At 44.2% G+C, this 12,055-nt stretch overlaps 1 protein-coding gene across 1 annotated transcript in view; it reads right to left on the bottom strand.

Annotated features, from left to right (window-relative positions):
- Positions 1-12,055, bottom strand: part of ptpn4a (protein tyrosine phosphatase non-receptor type 4a) — a 71,008-nt gene that overhangs the window by 36,907 nt on the left and 22,046 nt on the right. The window contains exon 2 of the mRNA XM_042221776.1: positions 5,386-5,540. Coding sequence (XP_042077710.1) covers positions 5,386-5,523 — 138 coding nt within the window. The 5' untranslated portion in view covers positions 5,524-5,540. The remainder of the gene's footprint in view (positions 1-5,385; positions 5,541-12,055) is intronic.

Raw genomic sequence — 12,055 nt, 5'->3', positions numbered from 1 at the left:
CACACACACACACACACACACACACACACACGCACACGCTTCCTCTGGACTTTTACGCAACAAGCTACACAGACTATGGCAACAGCAGCTCCATATTCTGGATAGTTCATGTGGCAGTTCTCCATGAGAGACGAGTCAGAAAGAGCAGAGAAATGCAGAAAGACTTTCAAAGAAAAGAAAGAGAATGCAAACGTAAGAAGAGAGAAAGTCACTGAGAGGGAAAGAGAGAGGGAGCATGGAAGAAGAGAAACGGAGTGATTGACGATGCGAGCGGGTGAGACAAACCCTCTTTGTGCCCTTCACCCGCACCGCGGACTGAAACAGTGTCTGTGTGCGTGAGAATGAAGAGAGAGGAAGGAGACATGGTGATAGAGAGCAATCAGAGCACAAGAGATTGGCTGAGAGCAGAGGAGGGGCAGAGAGCGCGAGAGAGGGGGGGGGGAAAAAGATGCTCTGATAAGTCTGTCACCCCGAGGGGTTCATCTTCAGGGTTGGAGGGGAGCGGACCATCGAACATCAAACACTCGGGGGGAAATTCCACTGTTTTATGACAGGTTAACAAAAAATGTGACATTTTTATTGAAGTCCTTCCACAGGAAACAACTGAGTGTGTCAATGTGTGTGTGTGCATGAGCGTGTATTCATATCTTTGTGGGGACCAAAAATAGGAAGTTTATTATATTTATGGGGACCAGAATCCCAGTCCCCACGAGCTTGAAGGCATTTTTAAGACTCCAAATGTGGTTTTAGTGACGGGTTACAGTTGGGTTAGGCATTCATCTTTCATGGTAAAGCTGCAGAGCTGCTTCAGTGACAGACTGCTGCATCCTAGATGCATGAAGGAGCGTTTCCGCAGGTCCTTCCTCCCTGCAGCTGTCAGAACTGCTCCCAACAAACACAGATGTTTACATCTGCGCTATAACTGCAATAAGTTAATCAACCGATTCACACTACAACCTGCTTTGCCTCTTATCTGTAGCTATTTTTATTTAATTTAATAACTGTACAATACTCTCTGTATATAGTAACCACTGTCCTTGATGTAAATATGTAAAAATTGTGTACTTCCTGTGTACTGTTTGTTTGTATATCTGTCTTTTTGGCTGCTGTTACAACCAAATTTCCCCTTGTGGGACAATTAAAGGATTATTCTATTCTATTCTAAAAGCTCGGGAAAGCATTATGTCAATTAGATGTCCCCACAAGGTGTGTGTGTGTGTGTGTGTGTGTGTGTGTGTGTGTGTGTGTGTGTGTGTGTGTGTGTGTGTGTGTGTGTGTGTGTGTGTGTGTTAAAGAATGACGGAATTTCAGGAAGTATGAGGCAGCTTGTCCAGGCAGGAAAGGAACAACGTGAAGGTGGAGGCGCTGACATCTATAGCCGTTTTCCTTTTCCAGTAAACTCAGCACAGACTTTCAGGATGAGAACCGAGGGACCGATCTGTGATCTCTGCACGTCCGTCCACCTCGCTGAATGAGCAGCACCAGCTCTCGTTTAATACACCGAGTCAATGCCAAAAAGCACGACGGCATTTGATGCACAACGGAGGTGAAAACTCGTCTGAGCAAACAGTGATCTTCATTTTAAAATTAGTGGGCAGCCTTGTTTTGCTAATATTGATTTTAAACAGCCCTAAAACAAAGGACGTCGTGCTGAGGCCAAGAAACATGCGAGAGCGCACACGTATAGCACATCCTGCCCACACATGCAGTGTGACACCTCCCTCACACCTCCCTGGTTTCTAAGCAGCGTGGTTGCATTCACTATTTTGGCTCTTCCAGTCACAGAGGTGGAGTGAACCGTTTACTGTTACGCTCTCATTTTTCTCACCATCGAGCATAACCAACTCCATGAAACTGTCAGCACTACAACAACAACACATGCAAATTCTGCTGTCCTGTCGCTGGCTGCAAAAACCAAAACACACGGAGGAAGTGAGAAGTCGAGAGCGAGTGGTTGTTCACTCCATCAGAATAAAATCTCCAAGCTCATCGAATCTTTTTGGCTCCACAGAGAAAAACTGATCAGGAATCAAAAATGACGCATTAATAAAAGAACAGGAATCGATTCAGAAGGAATTTAAGGGCATCTCTTAAACAGAAACACTGAGTCAATAGAGTCCCATTAAAGGAAAAAAGAAATACAATAACTGAAAAAGGGGAGAGGTGGCAAAAACTCTGCTTGGCCTCTAAAATCCCAAATAAAAAAAAGAAAAGCGCAGTTACCAAGCTGAGCTCAACGATGGATCTACACGAACGTCTGGGGTTAAAGAGGCACACTCCAGTCACGCCTGCAGCTGGTTCAAAATGAAACGCGTAAATAAAAAGAACAAGCACACCTGTCGTGGCGGCGCTTCACTGCCTGCATGTGCAGAGTCCATGTCAAAGTTTCTGACCAGCAGAAACAGAAATCCAAGCTCAGAGGGGGCGGAGCCTGTCCATTATTCCACCTAGTGTGAGCACTTACTCGTTTTTATTTCATAATCGTTTTTATTGTGTGCATACAGCACTTTGTATCTGTCGTGCCTGCATTTAAAGTGCTTTATAAATAAAGTGGGTATGGTATGGAATAATGTTGGGCTAATACTGAATGTCCAAGAGAAATGTGAGCACAATAAGCCCCATTTAAAGCCATTTAAATCAGTTGTAGTGGGCCAGGCGCTTCATTGACAAACGCCAGTTCAGCTTTTGCTGTTACATTGAAGTCAGGTCTGCTTACTAGTGTGTTTAAGTACATTTAGTTCACAGGACTGCCCTTGTGGTACACATAAAAATAGAAAACAGTAGTGTGTAGCTCTGATTAGCTTGTTTGCAGCCGCTGGCTCTTTTAAAGAAGCAGTTTGATGGTTTATACTTTAAGTTTGTTATTGTACTTTTCTCTACTGGGCAGATGATCCCAGTGCTATCTCAACTCATCGATCTCTGTATGTAGTACAGCAGTAGAGTAGAGGGATATTACCTAATCACCGACATTTTTGTTTATGAAATACTCAAATGTAGTGATTTCAATGATGCAAACTGGGACACGTGGTGCTTTCTATACATGTGTGACAAACGAAAGACTGACTGTGAGCCTGGGAAAAAAACCCAGTAACTTGGGTCTTTGTTAAGAGCTGCCTGATTACCAAATAGCTGTTACAGACAGCTGAATATTCATGTTGGGTATTGTGGTTACTTTGGTTCTGCTTTCCTGTGAATTGACCATGCTGCTAACCCTGCTTTTGTATGTGGGGAGGTGGGTTTTCCAAGCACGCATATGTGAGGATAACGCGTGATATCATTGTATTTTTCTTTTTTATTAAACGCTGCAGTGGTGACTGATGGTTGCTGTGGGTTTTTGCCTCATTTTCCACACCGAGTCTGAACTTAAGGTGAACGCAGATAAAACTGCATTTATTAGTGATCGTGTTTCCGATGACGACATGGGTGTAGCTATTACTCAGCGATGAATGCCTCTGGAAGGTCTCTCCTACTTCTGCAGTGGGTTGCAAACTATGAATATGAAATTTGGTACCTGCACCGTGCAGGCGTGCAGGATGGAACAGCCGGAAGGAAAAGGAGGAGGCGATCTGATATTTTTCTTCCTGAAAATTAAGTAAGCTGAGTGTTGTTGCTAGGCAGTTTTTAAGTGAGTCTCAATTACGTAGGTGAGAACTACAGAGATAATGTCTGAAATGTTCTGACTGTGCAGAAACTGTAAGTCCAGGGGCTGTTGTTCATTAATTTATGAAAGTGTGACACATTGACATTTAACGAGGCTTCTTCCCCAAACTAAATGTGAAAACAGGGCAATTCCACAGTTACTCAAAATTACAAATTAAAACGTAATCATTAAAAAAAAAGGCTCAGCATGAATGCAATTAAGAGACAAAAGTTAGAATAAATATCTGAACGTAAATCGGAATACCTGACCTCCTCGCTGAGTTATTGTCTAAAATACAGTCGTCGCATTGATCGTTGGTGCTTTTCTTGAATTTTCCATCGTAAACTGAAGCGCAACAAATAAAAAACTGACAAGAAATGATGGAAACCAAGCGCTCGATGCTTGAAATTTCATCGACCCTTCTATAGATGACATTTAAATTACGCTCGGCGCTACAACAATATCTGGAATAACACTTTACACTGATATTATTTCAGCCTACGGCTTTCCATCTATACGATCATCAATACAAGCCCCTCATGTGCCTCCCACAGCCAACCCACACACGCACACCACCAGCCCCCACGGTTCCCATGACAATAAGAGGCTGCTTCTGGATTTTCACTCTCCGCCGGAGTCACGGCCAGTCGGCCACAGAGAGGATCAATAGAAGTATTGTTGCTCTCGGGATGGCTTGTCCTTCCAGGAAGTTACTGCTGCTGCGGGGGCCTGATCAATGAAGCTGGCAGAGAGGCCGACAGAGCTCACACTACATTGAAGTTCTCACATTCGGCTAAGCTTGAACACACAGACGGTCTTTTACATACGTGGCTCAGACTCATCTGCATGACAAGACTGACAGGAAGTGAACGAGCAGTTACAAAGTAGCGTGGAATAACACACAGAGTAAAAAGTACGACTTCATTATCACATCAGCACTCATCAGATATAATGTTCATATTGTCGTTCGTGCTTTTCTTTCAGTAAACACAAATCTCAACGCTAACAGGAAGTGATGCGTCTGAGAGGATGTTATTAGAAGAACTGCGCTGTGACTCAAAGGGAATTTCCCGACTGACTGTGTGTCTCTCTGTCACGGTGCTTGATCAGACGGAGAGCCGAGACAGACGGCCGTAACATCAGTCACAAGCTGGCTCGTCACCTGGTCTGAAGCGCACGCACCGCGCTCGCTTACAGACACCCTGCTTTATTTTCCCCTCGAGCTTCGCCTGCGTGAGACCGAATGCTTGTAAAGCGAGATAAAGACCGACTGATCAACCGCTGAGATCAAACCTCAAAGCCAGAAATGGAACAAACTGAAGCCAGTGGGACAAGTGAAACCCTACCCATTAGTATCATCAGAACACAAGAGAAAGAGAGAGAGAGTGGGCTGCGTTTTAAATGTCTGCCGATGTGTCGAAACACAAGGGATTTTTTCCCCCACCGACTCTCAGATGAATCTGAGGTGGGCTTGAGGGGAAATTCACAGTAACGGAAAAAGGTATGTAGGAAAGTTGGTCTGAGAGAAAGGGGAAGGGGTTTGATACTGGAAGTTTTCAATTCTAAAAAAAGAAAGAGCAGACGAGACCACTGTCTTCATCAGATCGTCTTCGTCTGGGAACAATTTTAGTGTTATTGAGAAAACACTTAAAAAAACAACCAAGTAATGTAATGTTCTGCCATGTGCTTTTAACTCGCACACACAACTGAAACAAGGCGGTTGGGACTGAAGGGGGTTTACTTACATTGACTTTGAAGGCCTGGACTGTGTTGTCCAGCAGCAGTACGTTGCACACAACCTGTGTGTGCTGCCTGTCTCGCTCCAGCTCAGTCGCCCGGACATTGTAGGATCTGCCAGCAGGCAAGCGGAAGCGCGCGCTCATCACGCTCCTACCAGGGTCTGCAACAAGAGAGGACACAGCACAGAGGAGAAAACGATGAGTGAGAGCAAAACCAAAACGGGGCTCGATCAGGGTCCGATCTGCCAAAGATCTAAGATTGCCTGTAATGAATGCATAACACCACGAAACTTAAAGTGCGCTTTAGGGGACAAAAACCTCTTTGTTCAAGGCTCGATCCATCTACAAACAGATGCACAATACGGCACGCAGCGACGGCAGCCGCGCAAGCCCGTGCAAGCAGGTCGAAGCATCGGCGAGCGAGTGCTTCATGGGAAAAGAATGTCAATACGCAAGCGGCAGATTCCCTGCCAGGGTGATGCGGCGCAGCCCGCCACCTCAAACACTCACGGGACAACCCAGGATGACACATTTTATTATTTTAAGAGGCAATTAGACTTTGTCAGTGAAGATGCAACAACCGGGGCCATGCTGCCCCGTTTATTACAAGCTTCAAAAACCACAGCACACCTGATGTATCTTTCCAAACAAAGAACAATTCAGTTTTAATCTTAGTGGGGAGAATTAATGCAGCACGCTGTTAGCACGCCGCTATCTAAAACAAAAAAGGCGCCCTGTGATGGCAGAGCACAGCTGAGTAGGTGCAGCTCTCACTGTGTGATCTGTGCAGACACACCGCTGATGGTGATGATGATGATGGTGATGATGAGGAGGAGGACGACGCAGCTCTCACTTCCAACATGAAGACAAAAACACGAAGGCTACAGCAGAGCGAGAGCAGCGAATGACGGACCTGCTTCACACAAAGCGACGAATGAGTAAACCTCCTATAGTCACTGATGTCGACTGAAGGTAAAACATGAAGGTGTGGGATTTCTCTGCTTTTACACCCTGCTGAGGACTCTTTCACGTGACTCTAAATGTGTTTGTAATCTCCGTAGATGAACAGTTCTTTCAAAGAGTAAAGACAAGATCACGGGCACCTGTTCCACATGATTTTCATACATTATGATGCATATTCTCAGATTCTAGAGCAGCTCTTATCCAGAGTAAGTCTTCATTATCTCAGACCAGGGCTGTTCTATTTTCCTTTAAGCCACGTTTGTTCTGGATGGCTGCTCCATGCAAACCGAGGGTTTTAAAAAAGATGATTGGTTCACTTTCCACAAAGAAGAGACCTGCAATGTAACTTGGAGAGCTTCACAGGAAGAGATAAGCAGACCTCGTCACCTTTGCTGCTGCTGAGCTTCCTGTTTGTCAATTTCAAATGAAATAGCGACTGAATTTTCTGAGCTGCTTCAGAGAAATCAGACGGGCCCGTTTCCCCCACAGTGTTTCACTTTTCCTTTACAATAAACTGTGTTTCTGTCTGATTATCTGATTAGTGAGTAACAGTTCAGTTCTGTGAAGCTTCTGATGAGAAGTCGGTGTATGGGCTCAAAATGTGGTCATAAATATTTTGTACTTGTAAAAAAGATTTGGGTGTGCGTAAAAAAGATTTGTGTGTGCGTAAAAAAGATTTGTGTGTGCGTAAAAAAGATTTGTGTGTGGACCCTGCAAGTTACAAGTACGGATTTTGACCCTATTTTTCTTCCTTTCATCTGATTGGTCAATGTCATGTCAATCACAAATGTAACAATCCAACCAGAGAACAGATGGGTTTGGCTGTCGAGGGGCGCTTTTTTTGAACTGCAGGTCTTTGAAGGGAATAAATGCCCTTTTATATGCCAACCCAGCGTTGTCCTTCATCACCACGAAGGAAAACAGTCTGTGGTCGTCCGAGTTTGGTGATTTTTGTGTCACAGGTCTACGTGTTTAATACAGGGACTTCCACAGCCTTTTCAACAGCGCTGCGGACCGCGGGGTGGGGGCGGGCAGTGTTTTGGAAATGACAGTCTTCATTACAAAGCTTTCTTCGTTATGAATTAGCATACATGTTTTTATTGAACATTTGAAGAACCAGCAAAAAAAAAAACTCTTGTAGAGGACATAAAGTCAGAGATAGAAAAGACAAGGAGCAGGTGCATCTAGTACAGGTAGAGCTGCTGCAAAAACCCACAGAGCCCAGCAGCCAGCAACAAATTCTGGATCCTTTGCTTTTAGTTAGCAGTTAGCATTAGCAGCACATCCTGCGTCCGATGTGAAAGGACTTTTATGCTGCGCACTGTGACTCACAGCAATGGTCCTGGGTCAGCCCTGACTTTGTGTTAAACTAATCCTAAAGTAATAATGTTATTTCTAACCACTGATATACCACAACTTTTTCCTTTCAACAGCTACTGAAAGTTAGGGGACCTAGCTGCTATCGGATATTTATATAGCGATCCTCCAGCTTCAAACTGTATCACCCTTCAAGGACCTGCAGTTCAAAAAAGCGCCCCTCCGACAGCCAAACCCATCTGTTCTCTGATTGGATTGTTACATTTGTGATTGACATGACATTGACCAATCAGATGAAAGGAAGAAAAATAGGGTCAAAATCCGTACTTGTAACTTGCAGGGGTTTTTTTTTCTAAGTCCACACACAAATCTTTTTTACGCACACACAAATCTTTTTTTACACATACAACTCTTTTTTACAAGTACAAAATATTTATGACCACATTTTGAGCCCATATCGGTGGCTCACAGACTGTCTGGAGTCGTCGTTAAAGCCGTCTGTCAGAGGCTGGTCAATGAAACAGAGGAATGATATGATGCTGCAATGAGCTCCAAGCCCTTCCTGTCCACATCCTGCTTTTTTACTTTTAGGTCATCTAGCATGACTGCAGACGTGACAAACCCACAGGGGTCACGGTGCTGTCATCGCGGGCTGCTGTGTCTGTAGCGACGGATCTGTGGATGGGGAGAGCTCTCCGAGCTGCTCATCACTACACATGAGCACAAACCAGGATGACCTACTGACAGATGGTGCGCTCTCTATAAATGCACATTTATACTTCAGGTCACTGCTAACAAACTCTCCCTCTCACACACACAGACACACAATAATCTATATGTCATATGCACAGAGGAAGTTCTGACAGTCGCCTCATCCAAAAATAGACCAAAAATAGACACAATGACATGTGACAGACATCTCAAGAAAGCATCTATCACCCTGTGGTCACATTATATTACTTCATCGTGCTGAATGTCCAGTGACTTAAGAACAACTCAGGAAAGCATAAAAATATGAGAAGTGCTCCAAGAGGGCAAACGTCCACCAGGGCCAGTGGTTTATTCTATATATTCATTTAGCTTTCTTTGCTCTCCTTAAATGGACTTTAACTTTGTAATTCTACCCTGCTGAGACTCATTTTAATATACCTGACACAATTTATGTGGATATCATGCATGTATAGGATCATTTTTTGGTAAAATGCCTGTAAATGTAATAAAGTGAAAAATGTTTTTGATTGAAACAGTTACAACCTGTTACTGTAACATTATCCTTCCTTATATGCCTACATCTCATCAGTCCAAACACTGGCAGTAAGACACACAGTTTTAAATGATCAGATCAATCTACTGACCTTCAATACACAAGCTCAAGCTATGAGGTGTTTTTTCTTTTGGCCATTTTTTTAATCATTAAGCTGACTTGAAGACCTTGGTGGATATAAGTCAAATTATAGCTATCGTATTTGCAGACAGCATGACGCTGCAGGTGTTTAATACAAACATAAAATATGCAAAGTGTGGATTCAAAAGCATCTCGCCTTCACTGAACTAACAGGGAAACCTCAGAAACTCCAGCTAAGCATTTCTCACATGTCAAACTCCTCTGTTCAATGACAGGCTGGTGAAAAATATCCATTTATTATTTTAGTTTCAGTTAACTCATTGCCCTTTGCTCCCCTCCTCCATGCAAAGATAAAGAAAGGCATGTCTTTGATAACAATTTCAAATTATAAGATTCAAAAGCACAACCGCCTCTGCCATCCCCGAAGACCTGACCAAACCCAGAAGCGCGATCTCTTGTGCCTACTTACCGTTTACTGACATCTTAAACCGGAACATGTATGTAATGCCTCCAGCTACTTAATTACAAAGAATTTTTAAATTCATAAATTTATCTCTGATGTTCAGTAACAATCTCAGAAGAAAGCTCAACTAGCAAAGCATTAGCCTATCGAGGAAAAAGAAGCTACAATGTGCAGCAAGCTGATTGTTTATGATGTCACAGTAACCAAACTGATCACACAAAGACATCAGTCTGTATCGGTCTTAATCACATCAGTGGGTCACAAAGTTTACCACGTCCGCTCACAATTTCCTGGGCAAGAACTGCCACAGCATCAGAGCACAAAGTGCTGCAAGATGCAGAGCTGGTCGTGCTGTAGGTGCTCCTGGTGGGATCGGTATATTCTGCCAGCGGAACGAGCACGCTGGCCTCAGTGCGGGCAAACGCACGCGGACGTGGCCAAGCATGCGCGATGATGCCAGCCACAGCGCTGCAAGCTTGGGAAACAGAGCGAATGGAGCAGGGAGACGGATGCAGGGATGAAGCCATGCAGAAGGAAGGGAGGGACGGAGCAATGTGCTCCTATCGCCGGCTCTCTCCGAGGACGAGCTGTGGGATAAACACACACACACACTCCACAGGCTGTATCGCCTTGCCCTGCCCTTTTCCTGTCCTAACGTTCTTCTGCTTATCCACATGAAGACAATTTCAAAACTGCAGACAGGATGATCCCATCCTGTCTGCAACCATTGAATCACGTTTTCACATGACCTACCTGAGCCTGAGAGCTTTCATGATCAGTTTAAAGTCCGGCATAAAACCATTGTTTGAAATATAAATGAAAATAGTTTGTCAAGAATGATTTTCATCAAGGTTTTATCTCATTCGATTTGTTCTCATGAACTTTTACTAGAGTGACGCAATTAATCGAAATGTCTATTCAATTAAAATTGTGGCCTCCATGGATTAGGAAAACGAGATAAAAGAGATAAAACAATTATCGTGCCTGCTTCCTTTCACAACAGTGCTTTTATTTTGTCTGAGCCGCCACAGCGAGCAGGCTTATTTTCAGCCTGAGCCACACACAGAATCTGGACACAGTTGAGGACTGGATGGATTAAACTGGAGGTGCTCATTAGTTAACTGGTCAACTAGTATAAAAGTAGGAACCCACTTAAACAGTCTAAACTGGTTAATCGGTGCCTTCGTGCACAGCATCTCAAACATATCATACTAGATTAGTTTGCATAGTGTTGCTATGACATAAGCATCAGCCTTAGCATCCATATGTCTGTGCAGGATGTGGCTACACGTCGCTCCATTCGTCTGCTGTTCAGTTCATTTTCCATCTTTACAGTGCTGCAGGACCATGCTGGGTGGTGCAGCTTGCTTTTACCTGGCTTCTTTACAACTTCCTGTCACAGAGTGACAGAAAGCCATCTGCCGGGGTTGCAGCCCTTGGCGTATAGGAGGAACAGTTAAAAGTGTTGCACATAGATAAAGTAATTTGTCTGAGTAGTATTCGTGGTACGGATCAATGAGTCGACTAACTGGATAATAGATTAAGCTCATTTGTTTTTCTTTAGGTTTTTAAAAGTTTCTTCCTCCTTATTCATCTCTTTCCTGTCCTACTACACCGTTTCCTCTTCCACTCTTTCCGTTCTCGCCGTACTGAAATTTTCTGCTCCGCTGTGGTCCTTCCAGCTTTGCTCTGCTGAGCTGGACAGGACAGCCACTCTCCCCTGAGAGAAGCCTCCGGAACTGCAGGAAGCAATTATTGTAGCGTGCTTCCGAAGTCAGCGGAGCTTACAAACAGGCAGAAATGCGTGTGTGTGTCTAACCAAGGGCCCTTGACCCTCAAGCTTCCCTCACTGGTGGGCTCCTGCGGCTCCCTCAGCTTATTGCAAACACAGACGCTCCTGCAGCCTTCCTGTCCATGCACAGGAAAATGAGCCTTTAATGTAAACGCATATATAAACATGCTGATATTAGCATGCACACACAAAAAGACTTATCTAATGCGAAGATCGGGCTGGGCATTTCGGTCATTCTAGTTTAAAGCTGCGTTTCGTGATTTCTTCTGTAGGTTTGTGTCTCTCTTCTCTCTCGTTCTCCACACAGAGCAGTTCCCAACATCCTCTCTGCATCTGCAAGCACACCCGGCTCCAATGTCCCAATTTTACCTCGTTTGTCCAGCTTCATTATGATTTTTTTAATAGCAGCTGCATAAATTTGAGCTTTGAGTGCTGCCACACAATCGCCAGGTCTCTGTTCAGTGAGTCGGCTCACCAACAACTGAGCATTTACCCACATTCAGGCAAAAGTGACCAAAGTATCACCTTTGCTCCACATTGTATACATGGCTCTGCTGTTATTAGCATGCACACCACTTGTGTACATAATAAAGCAGATCCCAACAGGGCTGAAGCACCGTCCTTCCCCGTGCCTCTTATTTATACTAGTGTCGCCGAAGTCCTCAAAGCGAAAGCTTCACAACTGGCGCCGTCTGCTCCAGCTCAAATACGGGCTCACAGCTGAACTCTGCTTGCCTTTTACATTTCTATTTATAATCCCGATTCCTTCAAAGGAACTGCTACGCATGGTTTTTCT

Source organism: Haplochromis burtoni, unplaced genomic scaffold (genome assembly GCF_018398535.1).
Source record: "Haplochromis burtoni strain Fernald_Lab_line unplaced genomic scaffold, NCSU_Asbu1 Contig_74, whole genome shotgun sequence".
NCBI classification, from domain to species: domain Eukaryota; kingdom Metazoa; phylum Chordata; class Actinopteri; order Cichliformes; family Cichlidae; genus Haplochromis; species Haplochromis burtoni.
Note: the sequence above shows the minus strand (reverse complement) of the source record. Positions and strands in the feature narration are given on the sequence as shown.